Source organism: Fukomys damarensis, unplaced genomic scaffold, assembly GCF_012274545.1.
Source record: "Fukomys damarensis isolate Sample0158 unplaced genomic scaffold, DMR_v1.0_HiC HiC_scaffold_17, whole genome shotgun sequence".
NCBI classification, from domain to species: domain Eukaryota; kingdom Metazoa; phylum Chordata; class Mammalia; order Rodentia; family Bathyergidae; genus Fukomys; species Fukomys damarensis.
The window spans coordinates 71,556,220-71,576,806 of record NW_022900929.1 but is presented as its reverse complement, the minus strand read 5'-3'; the positions used below and the strand labels follow the sequence as shown (position 1 = coordinate 71,576,806).

The window sequence follows — 20,587 nt, the reverse complement described above, 5'->3', positions numbered from 1 at the left end:
TGCAGTAGCATGGATGAACTTCATAAGCCAAATGTTGAGGGAAAGGAGCCAAATGCGAAGAGAACATATTACATAATTTCAGTCACATGCAAGTCAGAAACAAGTAAAATTACTTTCTTTTGATAGGAGAGTTGTGACTCTGGGCAAAGGCTACTGAATAGGGGTGCTGAAAATTTGTATCTCAAGTTGGGTCAATGATTACCTGGGTATACACACCAGCGAAAATGTATTAAGTTATGCACTTAAGACTCCTATATACTTGGTAGTATGTAAATTATGAGTTATTTTTTAAAGTCAAAAAAGGATCATGTTCTTCAATGTCCTAGTTAATTTAACAAGTTGTCTCTGACTCATGAATCATCAGTAAAAACTCCATGCTCAAAAGTGCTGAAATTGGTTAGATTTCAGCTATTATTAAAAAACCAAGGTACGTATTAAAAGCTAGCAATTACTGCCATTTCCGTGTGTGGATGATAACTATAAGCATTTAAAACATAAACTTAGGCACCAATAAAAATTATATTCATATAAAAAGCTCAAAATAGCAAGTACTTGTTTTTAATTTGGTAATCAAAATTCTCTAATTTTACCCCGGGCAAGACAATGTTGAAGGCAATCGCACTTAACCCATTGAACTATGTTTATGCTGGTATTACTGCTGTCGATTCTGTAAGGATTTTGGCTGAAAGCAATATTATCTTGAAAGTGATCACTGAAGGAAATGCACTATTTAGATGTCTCTAAAATGGGCATACTCACATTTATGATGATATTCAGAGACTCATCATTGGGAAGGAAAATACACACACTCCGGCGGTCTTGCATGACTCTGTTGTTATGGAAGTTCAATTTGTTCATTGTGTTGTGGGCTCACTAATGGTCAGGGCTGGGCTCTGAGTCCTCAGCAGCTGCTCAGGTTCCCAGCACTCCAATGCCAAATTCTTCTCATCACACACCCAACAAGAGAAGCATCCTGCTGTTTTAACTATGTAGGTTTCATAGCTGTTAAAAAAAAAAAAAAAGACCAAAGGCAGAACTATGAATAAAATGATGAGATTATTAAGGACAGAGACAGGGAAGTGAGCAGAGTCCACCTACTTTTATGGGTACAAAGACAAGATGTTTCAAGCCAAAGCTGCCTACTTCAATATATTGGGACTTGCTGAAATGCATTCTGTAAGACAACCGTCTTAGAATTTGCATTTACAGTTATGAACTAAACTTAAAGCCAGGGACAGCTTCACATATTCCAAGGCAGTTCAAGCTCATGGAAATAAGAGATCCTGCTTTTGAGGAGTCTCCGGTTTTACTGCGGAGATAACTAAGGGCTCTGAAATTTTAAAAAATGATAAGAACAGCAGCAACAACAAAATTCTCTCTCTTCCATTACCACAAAACTCAAATAAATGTCTTGGCTCTTACATTATTCATTCTTTAGCTACTATCGTCTGGCTTCCACTTCCTCTGCTTTACCACTTTGCTCTGTAAAGGAAGCTAGTAATCTCTGACCATCAGTGGTGTCCATAGGAATGACTCTGATCAATTTCTATACAGTATTTTCCATGGTTATTAATCCTTCCTTTCAACTTTCTTCTAGGTTTTATGGTGCTGGTCTTTCCTGATTCTCTAACCTGATAATGCAAACTTGATTTTTCTGTTTATTACTTCAGTAACCACTTAATAAAAGAATAATGAATTTTTGATATATCATATTGAATCAGCTTCCCCAACAGTTTTATTTTTCAAATTTATCTTAGGTTTTGAAATACAGAATTTTATTTGCAAATAATGGAAAATTTATTTCCAACTTTCGACAGTCACACTTTCATTTCTCTTTTATGTCTCAGTGTGTTGATGAGACCCTGTAGAATAATTTTGAAGAAGTGGCAAAGTTTCCTAATTTCAATGAACTATAATTAATAGAAACTATTCAAGCAAGGTAATTTACCACTAGTTGTCTCTAAAATCATAGGTATGTGTTTTATTCATTTCTGGCTATATTTGTAGGATGCAAAAGAGAAATGCTAGGAACATACATCCATTTCACTAGGCAGACAGGATATAGTTTTCACAGAAGAGCTATGAATCAAAGCACAAGTGAGATAGAATCTTGTTCTATTTGCTTCTCAAAGTTCAATTTTCATTGTGAACAATGGAAGAGGATATATTCTTAGCACAAGGAATAAACATAATACAGCGTTTCTTTAAATTTACAAATAAAGTACCATCTACAAGAGAACTACTTAAAACTAAATAAAAGCAAATGTTAATCTTTTATATGGTATTTCCCTAACAGAAAGGTACCCAAGAGTCCATTCAGGAGAAGTCGATTTATCTTACATGATATGAGCAATTGTTGCACCTGAGGTCACAGCCAGCATACATCACCTCATGGAGGTCAGTGCTACACTTTTGTTCAGTTTGGTGGTCAATCCACATGTTCTAGGTGCATAAACTGCACCCTAAATTGAATCACTCACTTAGAAAATGACAGTCCAACAGCACCAAAGTGCCAGTTGGAGAACTACTGTTGGATGAATCAGAATCACTTGGGTCTTTCTAAAAAATGCAGAATCCTGGGCACAATGACAGTTCTACTCAGGGCCTGGTACTTCTCATGTGCAGCCACACATAGAAACTACTGTGTTATGGTTAGTGGAAGATACTGAGCAGAGTGCTGGGTACAACAACTTTAGGGTACACATTGAGAACCACGATGGAGACAAGAACTGGGCATAAACTTTTCTGAGTGGTACTGCATCATGACTATAATGAAAAACAATGTCTCAACATTTCAAAGGCATACATCCCTAAAACCAATCAATTTTGTACTGAGAATATTCTCCTAAAAAATGGTGGCCTAGGAATGAGTAAGTTTGCAAAGTACTGCACCATACTTATCCCCTTTCTTAGACATTCAAAAAGAAATAAAAAGCTCTGAGAACTCCTGCAGGCAAATTATTACACTGAACTCAGTACTTTTCAAACTTGAGAATGGAATACTTTTCCCCCACAACATATCTATTAAGGTTCTGTAGGAAATACTCATAGCCATAATTTGAGAAACACAGTTCCATAATGACTTCCTTGTCAGTTATGTTTTCCATGGCAAAACTTTTCCATGTATATTGGTATATTTTAATACACAGGCCTCCTTCACATAAAATCTCTTGAGGAAGAAACTATAAGCTCCAATTAAATGTACCTTATTTAAATCAAACTCCTAAATCATATTAATTCCAATATAATTCTTATTTAATTCTGTGCTTCAAATTGAGTTAGCCCTATACTTTTCCATTTCTAATTAACCCAATTAGAGTATTTTTACTGATCTGCTTTTTTGAATTTAAATGAGAAACTAGGAAAAAATATCATCTGTGGTTTGTTTCAAGAGCTTCATTAAAATAATTTGGAAATTTCATTTGGGTACAATTTTTATTTTATGATTCAAATATGTAGTACAAATGATAACTGAAAGAGGATTATTGAAATGAATTTCCTAAAAGCAGAGTTTAGAAGAAGCAGTGCTGCTTCACTACTGCTTTTTCTGCTTAGCGGGTGGCAAACTAGAAAAGCCCCAAAATAACATAGCATTAGTTTTTAACTTTACCCAAAACAGCATTAAAGCTAAATAAAAGGTTCCACTGAAACAGCAAAATAATCGTATCTCTAACCACACAAATGTCCAATTTAATCTTAAATCAGGGAGTCCTGGGGAAAAGAAATGGACTAAATTTATATTGATTTGAATCGTAGAATTAGCCTCTCAATCATTGGCTACTTGTTCTATGTCCTTAAATTAAGTCCCAATCCAGCCCCAGGAGGACACGTTTCTGATTTCAGAGCAACCCTTTTCTTTTTTTTCCCCCATTAAGTTTGTTGGTACATTTTAGGAATACATTATGATCACATTCAACATTGGAAATTTGTACCTGTACATGATAAATCTTGGTTCTTGTTTTTCACCATTCCCTTCCCTCCTGTCCACCCCTATTTACAAAAATTTTGCTTCTTTTTTTTCCTTTTCTCATATTTTTTTCTTTCCCTTCTTTCCTTTCCCCCATCCCCCTCTACTTTCCATTCCTCATTGGTCCTTTTCTTCCTATTTGATATCATCTATTACACATTTTGGTCTTCATTTATACTTCAGTTTCTCACAACAGAGAAACTATGCAGTATTTACATGTGTGTCCTATTAATTTCACTTCAGAGTATGGCCTTCTATTCAACAATTGTATTATCCATGGATAAAGCATGTAATAGTAATGCATTTAAAGGCAATAACAGATCAGCCAACAATGTGATCAAGCCCCACCCTGTCATCTTTATAAACATCCAACTTACAAAGAAAAATATACTCCCCTTTGAATTTTCACCCACATAACATACTCTCATTTTGGATGGAAGGCAAAAGAGGATTCTCAATTCTGGGATTATCTCCCTAAAAAGAGGGTAAGTTATTATTGCTAAGATTATGGTAAGGCAAGCATAATTAGGTTGGCACATATCAACAGTCAGTATGATACCTTTATTACCTAACAAAAACAAGGCAAAAAATATTGGAAAACTGGATTGTAGAGAGCCCTATCATCTAACTTAATCATTACACATTTATAAGCTTACATTATATATACAGTACTATAATACTTATTTGCTGAAAAGCATCACTGGTAAGAAATTTGGTATTGTGCACACACAGTGATTGGCAACTCTCACATCAAACTCAAGGACAGATATAAAGGATAACAGCATTAAATGTATGAATTCTGTACCACAACATTGTGGTAAAGATCATTTTGGGATAAATAGTACATTATTTTTAATGTATGGTGTCCTGTCATAAATGATGAAAATATCTTGGTAAAATGATTTTCACTTGCAGTTGTTCATTATATATTCATTAGTATGAAATACATATATTAAATAGTATCTGTTGGCTGTCTTACTACACATCCCTGGTCAATGGAGATTCTGCGGTAGGCTTTCTTAGTGTTGAGATTACCGTCATTTTGAATCAAATATTGTTTAAGTCGGGGGCTGTCCTGTGCATTGTAGGAGGGCCAGTAGCAACCCTGGCCTCGACCCGCTAAATACCAAGAGGCCCTCTCTTGGCAGAATGACAACCCATGACATCCACAGATATTGCCAAAAGGTGCTATGGGGGAAGATTACTTAGTTGAGCAATCAATTGTTCTATAGACTCTATACAGGCTACTTTTTAATCATCCAGCTGTTCTTTTTAAAAATTTTAATAATACAACTTTTATTAAACACATATTTTCTAACTAAAAATAAGCAACTGAGTTCCAAACACAGAAATCTGATCTGAACCTTGTAGTCACACTTTTAGCTTCTTGAATGTGTGGCCTCTGGCTTTGGAATAGCTTTGAAGTCTGGGCTTCTCAAAATTGAACTGTAGTACAGTGCATTGAAAGCTCCTCACAGAAGTACACTTCCATTGTAGGTAAGCCCTTGCTCCTGGAGAGTCCTATATTTTGATATTAGTACAGTGGTACCTTGGTTTACAAACTTAAGTTGTTTTACGAATTTTGGGTAGGTGGATGTGTTTGAATTGTAGGGGAGATAGCCATGGTTGTGTCTGACACCCAAAGCAGAGTTTGTGAACAAAAGCAAAATTCTGCTAAACATTTTTGTTTGCAAACAGAAGTGTTTGTGAATCAAGGTATTACTGTAACTGAAAATATAAAAAGTGATCTGGAAACTATTGATACCTGATTTTCAATTTGCCCGTATCTCTGTATTATGAAGATTTCTCTTTAAACATGTAAAGAAAGGGTAGTTTGCTTGAAAGAGCTATTTGGTAAACATTTTTATCACTTAATTTGAGGAATATGAACACTTTCTGCTTCGTGGTCTGATTTTGCAGTTACTTTTCTACCTAAGAATTGATAACTACCAACTATCTGAAACCAAATGCTTAAAAAAGAACATCAGGTTCTTTGTTGTTCTTTCCCAACTTTCAACTCAGTGTGCTAGTGGATGACTGAAGCACTGTGGAAAAGCTAAATCATCTTTCATGTGGCTGATCCTCTTTAGAGATAATATGGATAGAATACTAAAATAGACTTGCTAGGTGTGGTGGCACATGCCCACGATGAAAGCTACTGGAAGGCAGAGGCAGGAGGATCCCAAATTAGAGGCCAGTCTGATAGACTTTGTCTTAAAATTTTTTTAAAGAACTAGGTGCTTTACTTATAAAGCACAAGACCTTGGGTTCAACCATAAATAACACATATATACACACATATGCGCATGTGCTTGTGTGTGCATGTGCGCGTGCACACACACACCCTAGACTCAACCTCCCTAACATGTTAAGATTCCAATCTAGATTCTGCAATACTAATTGTATGGCCTTGAAAAAGTTACCTAATCTGTCAGACTTATTCTTCATCTATAAAATCAATAACATTGGCCTCCAAAGATCATTAAAAGTATGAAATGAAATAATGGATATAAAGTATTAGGTATCACTTGGATGGGCAATGTGAAGGATTATTTACAATTTAGTACCAATAATTCATATCACATAGAAGTCTAGACCTTAAAGCCAGATGCAACAAGGTGGGCTAAACATTAGAAGGCCTACTTTAAGATGGGGAAGTTAGGTATTAGCTGTAAATGGGACACTGAGTGGCCCTGTAGCTGGTGGTTAGCCCCTTTAAGATTTTATGTATAAAAAAAGAGAAAGTATGTATCGGTGTATGGATTCAAATGTGTGCTAGCTGAACAAAGGATGGATGGTAGAGGACAATGGTTCTAACTTGCACAGCACCATCCTTCCACTGGGCAGCGTCCCTCTCCCATCACACATTTCCCCTGGGACTACCATCCCAGTATGTTCTCTACCTTCAAAGGCAAACAGGTAATATTGGGTAGGGATGTGACTCAGAGCTGGCCAGAGTACTCCATTCTCCAATTAAAATGCTGGATCTACTGAGTCTATATATAATCTAGGCAAAGCCATAAATCCTTCATGAAGTGGGCTGCACAAATGCTGGGATTGCAAGGGCTAGCTCTCTCTTTGGGTTGCTCTTTGTAAGACTGATAAGCCTAAAGCTACAGGCAACCATCCTCAAAATCACATTATAAGAATTTTCCTGGGAAGAGTGCTATCATAGAAGAAAGGAAAGCTAAGAAAGAATGCTGATTACATCATCTGAACATCATCTAGCTATTCCTGACACCCAAAATCATCTACAGGAATCACCATATGGCAAGACAATAAACTATCCTTTCTCTGAAGCTAACTCTGGCACTTGCATCTGAATAAGCCCTCTTTCATACAGTCCATCCAACAAGAAATTGATTGCTTGGTTGATACATTCTTTATTTCATCAAGTGTTTACTACCCCTGGCTGTACAGCAACACCTATATTTACTTTAAAAATTGCTCTAAGTTTTATTTAGTGTCTTATCACAATGAATATTCACCATAAGCACAGAAGATTTTGAGGCAGAAAAAAAGTGTAAGGAACAAAAATTTTGGATGGTTGGGTTGCTGTGCAGACATCACTGTTTTTAAGAGAATCACAAACAAGTATAATAATGTATAAATTCATTTAAGGTAAACAAAGCATATGGACAATTAGTTCATAATGCTAACTTTTAGCAACAAAATATCTCATCCTGAATATTAATGTGTGGGTGAATAATACTGCCTTAATAAAGATCAGTTTTTTACAGAATCATATTAAATATGCTTTTATTGTATTTTCCATTTGTAATAAATTACAGTAGCTCTGCAAAAAGGCTTTTTCTTCAAACAAAACAACTGGAAAGCATAGTTGACACATAATATGGAAATGAGCAGCCAGCAGTATAATCACAGCAATTCTGGTAACAATAGCATTAATTCTGTACCCATCCAATAAAGTTGGTAAGGGGGAAACCTTTATGCTAATCATCAAAGGCAACCTACTAGAGATGGTAATCCAATTGAAACATTATCACACTGTAACACTCCATGCAGGCTAGTTAGGTTTGGAAGAGGGAATGCAGCAATAAGCAGTGTAATGTGCTATGAAGAGACTGGACTCTGCAGCCACACTACTTGGGCTTGAACCCCAACTCTGACACTTACCACCTGGGTGTCCTAGGGAACTCTCTTTACTTCTTCGTGTCCATTTATCTCATCTTTCTAGGAGATTGAGAAGCTTATTAAATGAGTTACTCTTATGTGAAGCTCTTAGAACAGAGCCAGATACATAAAAGGTAGTATTTACCACCAAGAGACACAACTGGCTGCTCATTTTTAAAAGCAAGGGGAAGAAGTACAGTGCACATCATCTATCTTGTCACTGATCATATCTTGTGATCTGAAATATTTTTTTCTGTTGCAAGTAATAAATTATTTCACTTTTATATGTAAACAGTAAGATTTGCTATGCTTTGGGGTTGGGGTTAGGAATGGAAAAGAACCTTCCAATTAACATAGATTTGAAATAGTGCCAAGTAATGTTCACTGCACTCTCATGAATAAAATTATGTGGCAAGTCCTTGGCCATTAAAAAAAAAGATGAAGACAAAGCTTTATATTGCAATAAATAGAAAAATTAGTGAAACTGATACAATCTCATAAATTGTGGTTAGCACTGTAAATCACTACAACCAATACGGCTTTGTAGTTAAGAGTCAAAGATTTTTGGACGTTCTGACTCAATAATCCCACTTCTAATGACTATACAAGGAAATAATTCAACCCGAGCACACTATGATTCTGAATAAAAATACTCCTAAAATGTTATCCATCAAAATAAAAACTGGAAAAAACTTCTAAATATGCTCACAACAGGATGTATTGGCAAATTATAGTATATAAAATAAGTAAATACTAAAAAACACTTACTGAGTACATTCCCTTCAAATCACAAATACCCATAATACCCAAAAATTATTTTAACTACATGCTTGTTAGACTAGCAGGAATAAAGCTTTTCTTATCCCTAAATTAATTAATGACAACAAAGATTAATATTCAATTAGTCAATGAATAAGTATAGCCACTAGTTTTTTGGGTACTCTGGAACTTGCTAAAATATGACAAGTTGAGTAACCCTTATCAGAAATATTTCAGATATGAATTTTTTCAGATTCTGAAATATCTCTGTAGACTGCTAGTTGAACATCCCTAATGTGAAAACCCCAAATTCAAATGCTCCAAAATCCAAAGCTTTGAGAACATCATGTTGGCACTCAAAGTAAGTAACAGATTTCAGGTTGTGAGATTTAGGATACTCAACCTGGTTATTTATTTGCCTCTCATGCCACTTCCACATTTCCAGATTCTGATCCTCATAGAATTCATAATTTCTTTGAAGAGTCAAAACAGTACCAACAACAGGAAGTGAAACAATTACATTTTAAGTTAGATGCTAAATAATGTGGTAAAATGAAGACTATGGGATTTGAGAAAGGCCGGGAATGGATGAGTGCAGGATCCAGGAAAAGATTTCATGAAGGGAGAAAACAGGTTTAAGTTGTGGGGAGAAGAGACTTGCAAGAGTGCGCAATAACAAAGACTCTCGCGTAGGGTAGGAGGATGGCCAGAGCCCTGCAAAGCCTCACTGTCTTGCTTTCCTGTGCAAATCCAAAGACTGGGTGGCTGAGAAATCAGATTTTAGAGTGTTCTGCAGTTTAAGGCACTTTCTTCAGGACCTGGAGAGGCTTCTGATGACACTCCTTAGGATCGCACACTGTACTGTATACTTCAAAGTTCTCTTCTATATTAAAATGAATCACCTTCTTGAGCATTGGCAATTATTTTGTACCCTGTGCTATTTTGACTCATACTGTCAAGTTTTCCCTTTCATTGGCCTTATTTGCCACTACAACCATACTTATTTCATTTACTTGATTACAGAGGCAAAGAAAAGGGTAATGATAATAGTGGTACGCAGGGAAATGAAATCACTTTTCTTACACCAAAGATTAACAACATTCTTCAAAGCACCATTCTGGTATACTCTCTCTAAACTGAATAGTAGTAAACAGAATTCTGTTAATCAATTATTCTAATGGTTTCCAGCCTGGAATCCATAAAAGAAGTCATGAGGATATTTCAATATTCCAAAAAGCCTGATAATCTTGGCATAATTATTTATGGTAATCTCTCAAGGGCAATTAAAAGATCACTCACTTAAATAACATTCCTATCATTTTAAAATGTTTGCTAATGCACTGAGTTTTCCAGGCCAGAATGAAAAAATGAAAACAAATGTCTTAATTTCTTTTGACAGGCAATCTTTCCAAACACAAAGACCATGGAATGTGGGAGACAGGAAGGATAATAAAGAGTGAGTCTCAATGATTGAAAGATTTAAATGCTATATATACATTTAAAGAAATAATCTCAGTAAGAAAAAAATCCTAGTCTTTTTAATGGCTTTCCTTTCCATTCTGCTTCTTTGTTGTATTCTCATCTGGTTTTTTGTTTGTTTGTTAATTTTTTGGTGGTACTGGGGACTGAATCCAGGGTTTTCACATTGTGCTACATCCCTAGCCCTTTTTCATTTTTTCTTTTGAGACAAGGTCTAAGTAATGTACACAGGCTGGGGTTGAACTTGAGCTCCTCTTGCATCAGTCTCCAAGTCCTGGGATTACAGGTGTGTACCACCATGCCAAGCTTCACCTGAATTTTTAAAATATTCTGTCTTTCTCACCTCTTCAATTAAATCAATGCTGCTAGGACAATCTTATTAAATTGCGTATCTGATCATGATACAATACCTTGGCTCACATCCTTTAATTGTTCAGCACTACTGAGGATAACATCTGAACGTGAAGGCACTAAAATCTTTTACCAGCAGTCCCATTCATCCTCAATGTGATCATTTTCCAACTCACGTTTTGAATGACTGTAATTCATTTCCTTGTGGTTTCCTCAACAAGTCTTGCTCTCATATTTCTCATGCTTTGACCTTGCTGTTCTCTTTCCCTAGAATATCCTCTCTTGCATACTGTCCCACATACTAATTCCACTTTTTTTTTTTGGTACCAGTGATCAAACTCCAGACCTTGGGGTTGCGAGGCAGGCAGCGGAACCACTGAGCTAAATCCCCAGTCGTACCCATCTACTTCTAAGAGAAAAAAACACTCTTGCTCCTTGGAAAATACCAGACACTGGCCTGGGAACCATGCCTCCATACCTGTGCTTCTCCTGCTCCCTGTAGGGGACCCGAATGCCCTTGGGGACACGTTCTAAGCATTCTTAGTCACTAACACCTGGGGTAGTACTGACTCTGAAATAGGCATCCAGCAGGTATTACTGAATACATTATTTAGATTTTTTTCATCAGAAATGTGAAAATTCCTAAGCATTTACAGCTACATTCTTTTCTCTCAATGAGAGTTAGTGTTGGTAACAGCTTCTTGAATATTTTCGGTAAGTGAATTATGGGGGAAAGGTGCACATTCTTTCCTGTATCTAAATTTAGTGAGTAGACAATGCAAGAATACTACAGTATTCTCCAACACTTCCAGAAAAATATATTCTAAAAAGGTCTCCACATGTGTCTGGTTAAGTGAAATTATGTGAAAGTAAGGAGGCAGGAAGGCATCTTGGTTGGAATAAATTAAGTCAGAATTACTGAAAGTATTAAACTCTGGAGTAAATTTCCTGGGCCTGTCTCTTAGTATGACCTTGAACAATTAGGTGTATGACCTTGGACAAGTCCCTCTGCCTCTCTATCTCATCTTCGATTTCTGTAAAATGAAAATAATAATAGTACATAATTGATGAGGTAATGTAAGGCATACCTAAAGTACCATATAAACATTAGTTATTAGTAGTTCAAGAAGCTAAAGCTACTTACAGCCGATAAGCAGGAAGGATGGGCTCATGAGTGGCACCTTGAAATCAGCTCCATCTTAAGGCAGGCATCTCAGAATGGCCAATCAACCAGAATGTGGAAGTAAACAAGCATACTTGCTCCGAATGAATATCTTGGGTCACAAGGTCCCCATCACTAGGCAGGAGCAAGCCTATCTCTACATCTCGAGGGATCAACTTCCTCCAGAGTTCATGGACATCAAAATCAAAACCTGTGTACCTCTGGGAAGTTGGGGGGTGAGAGAAGCTGCCACAATTAACAAGACGAGCAAAGGCAATGATACAATGATGTCATGAATTTTAAACCAAAGAAACTTTCAACCATCTGTATTCAAAACTCATATCAAGTTTAGCAACCAGGCACAAAAATTCCTTTCAACCGCGATGAATTTCTAACATGACACTGCCAAAAAAAAAAGTGCTGTTCTCAGGGAAAATCCTGCGACTTAGAGGCATCTGCTTCTAATTTTCACAATGAAATCTTTGATTCCTTCATTCATGGGACTTGCTCTCAATTCCCTCTGATAAATGAATTACAGTTTTCTAGATAATTATGATGTGAAATTCTCATTATCTGGTGCCAAATGGAATCCTAACATTAAATTTATCTATTTTTTTCTCCTGAAACACTTTTTTTTCCCAAAAAGAGCATAATGTCCTTAACAAAGAATGGACAGAACATTTTAGAAGTTACTAGTTAGTAGTTTTCTTGATCTGGATCTGGATTTTCCATATCATTAAACAGTTAACAACAGCAACAAAAAATATACAGGTTAGCATCACAAAAGTCCACTGCCAACAGAGTAAATAAAATGATACATTAAAACAAGCCAGCAGTGAAAATGAATGAACTAAGCTACACATTAACAGATACGAATCTCAGAAACATGGCTGAGCTTTTTTCTAAAGCCAAAAGAAGAAAAAAAAAGTACAAATGAGAGGATTCTATTTCTATGAATGGAAAGCTCAAAAATAGGCAAAACTAAAGAATGATTCATCTGAGGGTACATATATATGGTAAGACTACTTTGAAAAGCAAAGAAATAATTAACCTTAAAATTGTAATAGTGCTGCTGGGTGGGGGCCTAGGGCAGAAGTATTCAGAAAGGGGAAAGAAGCTTCAAAGATTCTAGAAAAACATCCATCTTCCTAAGCTTGATAGCAGATACAATGCTGTTTTTCATCACTATTCCTGATTAAAATACACATAAACATTATAAACACTTTCCTATGTGTGTATTTACAATTTTAGAAAGTAAAATAAATAAAGGGTAAGTGATGATGCTCAAAATGCTGTACTGGTGATTAAACTTTAAACTTTTAAAAGTTACAGAAGGTAGGGGAAGTGTGAAATTCTGTTGTAACTGCCTGTTGCACGTCTCTATGGTGAATCCACTGAGGACTTCATGCAGACTTATCTACCATGCTTTAAAACCACCATCATAAAATACTATCCCACCTATGTGATTGCTTTCTTGGCTCCGCAACTGAAAAAAGCCTTAGAGCTTTTAGTGTTAATGAATTCTTGCAACAGACAATTTTGTGACATGATATGGATTAATTTCTGAGTTTCTACCTACTACTAAATGGAAAAAAATGAAAACTTTACCACTGGATCTGATCTTAGAGATGACCCAGCCCACCTCTTTAATTTTACAGGTGAAAAAACTCTGACACTTTGCCAGATTATCTGGGTAAAATGACTTGCGCCCATTTTAGGTATGCTTTTCCTTATAAAACTTTGCTTCACTAAAGTCTATGAAAACAAACAACAAAAACCCTGTTAGAGAAATAATTTAGTCACCTTTAAATAGAAAGCTAAGAAACATGCTAAAGTGATTTATTACCTCAAACATACCCAAGTTCTAATAAAACTTGCCTTTTATCCTACTAGCTACAGAATTATACATGAAAATTTTTATGACGCCAGAATAAGACTTTAAGATGCTAGCAATTCAATTTTTATCCTTATACAAATAAATTATGGGGGTGAGATTATGTTAACACAGACACCCCCAAGAGGGCAGCATTTGCCATAGGACTCACCCTCTCTCTCATACATGTATACGTAAGGACTGTACAGTGAGACTCAAGGGGGCCAGGCACTCTTCACAGCAAAAGAAGATCAAAAGCACAATCTACAGACTTCAACACTGGAACAAGGCTTACACTGCTAAAAAAAAAGTCCTTCTTTAACACTCCCTTGGGGGTTTTGCTGTGACTACATAAGTTGGAGACAAAGTTGTCACACATACTTACACAGACAGAACTCTGATTTATGGTATCAGAAGCACTTAGAAAATGATCAAAATGTTTATTTTATACATGGCTTTATTATAGTTTCACAAATTATTTACCACTGTCACTGTCACATTAAAAGATACTTCTAGCCTAACAGTTTTCACTAACTGGAGACGAAGGGTCCAAACCTGAAGCCACCCGATTCCCTAGGGTGTTATCAAATCATCAGCCCAGATGCCTTGCTGGGAGGAGGCTGAGGTGGTCTGTGTCCCTCTGGAAACTGCTATGGTGATTGTAGGAACATCACAGGAAGGCAGGGCTGAACCCCTTAAGCTTTTTCCCAGAGGAATCTTCAACAGAAGCTAATGTTCTTACCTGTCACACAGCGATTAATTCCCTTAGCTTACTTTCTGAACCTATCTGCCACAAATTTGCCAGTTTCAACACTACGCAATCTCATTTTCATGTTATACCCACCCACCTATAGAGTAACATCTTATTTCCCACAAGACAATTTGCCAGATTTATTTCTCCAAAAGTTCCCGAGTTTCTGAAGTAAGACAGAGACCAAGGTCAGCTTAATTACTGTCTATTTATTATAAAAGGAATAGAAATAAAGTCACTTAGTAAACCTCTGGGCCCTCTGATATGCGAGGCTAACAAAACCCAATGAGTCACTCAGTCAAGTCACCTCCACCTAACTTACTGGTTCATTGGATTTTCTGGCTGTGTGATTTGCATCCCCATCCACACTGTCAAATGAGAGCATTCCTTATTATAGTAATCATCCTCTAATGCGATGAGAGTGACTTAAAATCTGGTTTTTAAAGGGAGTGGAGGAAGGAAATCAGAACTACACCTTACCCTACACTAACAAGGTTAATCTCCTATAAAGAAAGGAACCATATTTCAACCTTGAATATTAGAGTTAAAACAAAACAAAACAAAACAAAAAAAAACATGCACACACACAAACAGGAAAAAAACCAAGCCACACAAAACAAAGTAAAACAAAATGGAAATTACCCCATCTCCACTTGCCACTTTTTTCCCCCTATATGGCTCTTATAGCATAGAAACTTAGGCCCTTAGAGAGACTCAAAACTTTTATCTCGGAGAAACAGGCTTGGCAGCCAATTCCAAGGCTAGCCATCACTCCTGGCATGACCACTGTAGAACATCAGTGGCGCACTGGAACCCTTATTAATTTTATCCCACATGAGACTACCTACTGCTTCAGAATCATCACATTTCTGACCCAGAGACAAAACTATACAAGAGATTATTGTTTTTTTAAGTACTTACTAAGAATGTGTAGAGCTGGGGATACATTTTGGTGGTTAAGCATTACCTAGTACATGCAAGGTCCTGGGTACAATCTCTAGCACAAAAGAGAAAGAGGAAAGGAGAATCTATTTTCCTTCACAATATTCATTCACATTTGGAGAACTGAAATAAGAAAATATAGCAATAGTCCTAACAATGGATTTTCTAGTGAAAGCTGGATAAGGATTCTTTTTCCTAAGATACAAAGTTGTAAATTATCCTCTTATTTTTTGCCTTTAATACATATCTCAATCAAGAGATTAAACCCAAAATTTCAAGTAAAATCAGACATACAAGTTCAAATATCACATGGTCCCTCTTATATAAGAAACCTAAAGTATAAATAATTTAGAGCAAAATAAAAGAGAGATAATAGGATACAGGGAGATAGATCTTTGGCAAGTGGGAAGGGGACTGACGGAGAGGAAAGGAGAGAGGAAATGAGAAAATAAAAATATATTAAGATGTATATGTATGTATACCAACTCATGATGGATGTAATTATCATGTACTGCAAGCATGCACTAATGAAAAAAAACTGTTTTTAAATCCTAAATTCCTATGTAGTCTTTCTTTCAAAAGCTTCTTTCAACTGAATGTAATCTGTCTAGAATTTGGAAAGTATCTGCTCCAAGGCTTTCCTGAGCTGCCATGTATAGTAACTAAAAACAATAAGTTTGTATTCACTAAAACTATCCACTTTAGTGAACAAAACCATTAAAAGCAAAGACTCTGATAATATAAAAGAACTTCATTTCGGCCTTCGCTTGTCAATTGTATACTCTGGGCAATCTATGAACAAATTTCTATTGGTAAGTGATTCTAGGGACTGTACCTCAAAAATCAATAAGCACTATATTCCATACAAAATTATGCAAAAAAAGACTTCTAAACTTTTTTCTCTCTGCATTTCTCCAATATTTCTTCCAGCTTAAGGAGTTAAACAATATAAATAATCTGTATACACAGGAACTTCCAGGTCTTGCCCATCAGCTCAGCCTCATGAAGTTGAAAAAACTTAGATCAAAGTTTGGAGGCAAAGGCAGCTAGGACTTGTGGGGTGGCACTTAATACCAAAGAGGGAGTTGTGGCATATAGAGTGAGGTCCAAAAATCTGCAGAGAGGGCCCCTCAAACTGCTGGACAAGTAATGACCTTTGCTTAAGTGGAAATAATCTTCAGAAAGCAACAGACCAAACAACTCCTGAGTTCATACAGGTCTGGAAATGGTTCTCACTGCCATTTGCCAGAGAGGAGAAATCTTTAATACTTTCAGCACCGGACAGCTTACTCTGAAGCTCAACACTGTAGCACAGGTAAAGTTGTTCAAGTTTGAAGACTGCTCTGAACCCACTCTGTTAAAGTTTAGATACAAGTCTTGAAAGAATCAAATTGTAACTTACCTACAGGGGAGAATAAAGCCCAAACTCCAAAATCCAGCACTCAGTAATAGAAATAACATGAACAATTTTAAGTTAATAAATTCAATAATATAGATGAGATAGGCAAATCTTTGAAAACAAAGCCATTAAAGATGAAACATATTACCGGAATATCCCCAAATCTATTAAATTTTAGGGAAAAAAAATCTTCTGACAAAGAAAATCCCAGGCTCAGGCAGTTTCTCCAGTAAACTCTAAATGTTTAATGAAATAATACAAATTCTATACAAACTTTTCTAGAAAACTAAAGAGAAGGAACTATTTCCCAAATCTTTCTATGGTTTTACCATTTCTCAAAACTAGGTGACATTGCGAGAAAAAAAAATAAGGCCAAATTCCTCATAAACATAGCTTTATCGTACACATACAGATGGTCTATATGTAATTTTAGGGTTTCAGAATCTCCTTCACATTACTTGCAGTCTAGGTTAAGCAATCCCAATTTGGGCTGGCATGTGTACACTTAATCTCTACACTTTGCCCTGAGCTACTTTCCCAGCTCTTTAAAAAAATAAAATAAAATGAGGCCGGGGCTTAGCTCAGTGGTTCCACCACCTTGCCTTGCAAGTGCAAGGACCTAACGTTCGATCCCTGGTACAAAAAAAAAAAAGAGAGACAGGATTTTACTAAATCGCTAAGTTGTCTAGGTTGGGCTGGAACTCACGCTCCTTCTGTCTCATTTCCCCCAACACTGTGATTGCAAGTGTGCACCCCTTTCCTGGCTTTGACACAATTCTTTGTTCTGCTCACACCTGTGAGCAGTAAATAACACTGAGCCAACTGTGGTGGCAATGTGAGGTGTGTCTATATCAACGTGAATAAAGGCACTTTCAAACGTGTGGTCTCATCTTTACAGCAGCTCCCATTTTCTAACAGGACTTTCAGACCCATGTCCTCACTCAAATATCTGCTATAATTCAACTTCTGAATTGTGATTCATTGTAATACTAAACTCAAGGTAGGATTCTTAATTATGCTTTAGGGTTCTACTTTTCTAGGCAGAAATTTTTCATTAAACTGCAAATACACTTAGGAAAACCTATTTTATACTTTAACATCTCAGGAAATTAAAGGCACACCATTTAGAATACTTATAATTACGCATTTCAAAATGTGTACACAATTTAAACTTTTTTCCATACAAACCTAATCAATGATATCGTTATTTTTTCTTTTGAGGAAATATTCTTTTATACAATTAGTGATCTTCAAAATGCTGTATTTTACAGAATTTAAACAACAAAATTTATATTTTTGGTGCCAACATTAAAGTTAAACACATCTTACTCTTAAGAAGTTGCATTTGCTAGTATGTCAGACTTGGCTTTTTAAGCACCATTTAGTTTTTTTTTTAATTTTAATTAGTCAAAACTGCTTCTTGAATTGCTAAAGGTTTAAATATACAATGCTACTTACAAAGTAACTTTAATAATATCCTCAGGAAGAAAAGCAAGCATATATTCATATATTATTGAATAAAATTAACTGTATTATTACTTATAAAATAGGAAGAATCTCTATATATTATTTTAGCTACTTTCTTTTCCACTAGCCTTTGATCCCAATATAAACTATATACTGTACCATATGCAGAGATTTTTTTCATGAAAAAATAGAGTACATATGTAGTTAGATAAAGCAGAAAACAGAAAAGAGAGGAGAGTTGAAGAAATAGAAACTAGAACTTAGATCTCCACAAAGGTCAAGGCAACGGCAGAGAAGGTGGCTGGTATAGCAACATGGAAGTTTTACTTAGAAACAATTCCAACCTTTTCATCTTTTTGCTTAATCTGAAAGAAAGCTAGACCAATATAAAACCCTTGTGTAAGGAAATGTGACACTGCAAGATCCTGAGTTCAATCCCTGGTACTATTAGGGAAAAAAAAAAGAAAATGTGATATCCATAATCATCTAATTCCTAGGCCACAGGACCAAGCAAAACAAGGCAGGTGGTTAGGGGCCAGGTCAAGTTCAGAACACTTCCTGGGGGACAGTGGATCACAAGAGTATGCAGTGTCACATGGTGCTACTGATCAACTCAAGGAGGAAAACTCAGAATGATGAGTAAAGAATTTCCAATGGATTAATTTTGTGTCTTGGTAACCTTATCATGGCAGAAGAAACTTGTCCATATTGTTCTTTCAACAGGCTCACAGACCAGTCACGGCCTACAGAAAGAAATCCTTTTCTTCTAGAGTCTGAAAACAAACTCCAAACTAAAGCATTTCAAAAGACACTTTACCTTCTTGCAATTGAGAAATCACTGGTAAATTATATTACTGTGTGCTACTGGTAATAAGCCCAATCTTTACATAGGGTCTTTGGAATATTTAAAGAACAAAATTTGGAATTTTTTTATAGTCTTGAAAATTTAAGTCACAAAATGTGTAATTTTCAATGCCAGTATTAGGGCTGAATACATATCAGTTATGAGAAATTACATTTTACTCACAAGCCAGACTTGAGAGGCACCTGGGCATTGATAAGAACATTTCTTTTAGTTTTCCTGGGCTAGCAGGTTGCACTTGACTTACTGAAGCTTTGAATTCAGATGTCAGTTCTCTTGTGTGACACGGATCATAAAGAATAAAAGCTGTAATATTGTTGAGCTTTATGTCAAGAGCCAGTAATATTCTATCTAGGTCAGTGGCGGCAAATCTATGGCATGCGTGCCAGGCTTCTAGTATCACTGAAAGCGCTAAAAGGTTCGCCATCACAGCTCAAGGTGCTGAGGAAGAATTCTAGACAGGTACAAATACAGACTCCGTCTATAAGCAACTTACTACTTACTGCCTACCCAGGAAGATATGACACAGATGATGTCATCAGACTAAAAAAAGACACAAACAGGAGTCACCCCTGCAACCCATCTAGTCAGGATGCAAGCACTAGTGAAAAAAATCCAGTTGACCACTAACCAGCCTACCCAGGCTCTCAAACCATACATCAAAACCTTTCCCATCCCCTAGGAAATTTAAAATATATTTAAAAGGCTACTCAATAAAAAATAGACTACACATTATTTTATTTATTTATTTTTTGTGGTACTGGGGATCGAACTCAGGTCCTTGCGCTTGCGAGGCAGGCCACCGAATCGCTGAGCTAAATCCCCAGCTCAGATTACACATTAAAAGGCAGTAATTTAGATCTGTATCTATAATAAACACAGAAATTTCCTGAAAACTTATTGTCAGAAACAGTGGGCCCAAAAATACAGATGATAAGAAATTAAGAGGTGGACTTGGAGGAATTGGGAAGGGGATGTGGGGATGGAGAGAGACAGGATTAGGAAGAGGAAGGGGAAGTAAAAATGATGAAGGCCCCCCAAAAATATATATATGGCAATTCCAGAAGACGAATATAACTATTACGTACTGCAAATTATACTAATAAAAAAGGAACATGGGTCTCATAAAAAAATACATAGGCAGGTATTAAAGGGAATTTTTTTTCTTTCAAATTAGATGATTTATATATACTAGCTTTCCTTGCTAGGTTTTACTCTACAACTGAAATTCATGAAAATTTCTCTAGGCTTCTACAAAAGCAAATAATTTAGTAAGTTACAAAATACTAGCTCAATCTCCTTTATTTACAGATTCAAAATGAATGTTGGTTCAAAAAATGAGTATCTGAGGTTTAAAGATTTTAAAGACTTATTAGAATTTATTATAAATTCTAGATGACACTTGACATTTCTTAAAAATGGTCCCCTAATTTGATTTTCT

At 36.0% G+C, this 20,587-nt stretch overlaps 1 protein-coding gene across 5 annotated transcripts in view; it reads right to left on the bottom strand.

The window, feature by feature from the left end:
- The window catches only part of Frmd6 (FERM domain containing 6), a 188,264-nt gene that overhangs the window by 40,368 nt on the left and 127,309 nt on the right, over nt 1–20,587 (bottom strand). For 4 of the 5 annotated variants that reach the window (XM_010632568.3, XM_010632564.3, XM_010632567.3 and 1 more), the window contains one exon: nt 760–1,002. In XM_010632568.3, the coding sequence (XP_010630870.1) occupies nt 760–858 (99 nt within the window). In that variant the 5' untranslated portion in view covers nt 859–1,002. Of the gene's footprint in view, nt 1–759; nt 1,003–11,834; nt 12,179–20,587 lie in introns of those variants that run through there. The other variant, XM_010632565.3, reaches the window with a different exon arrangement.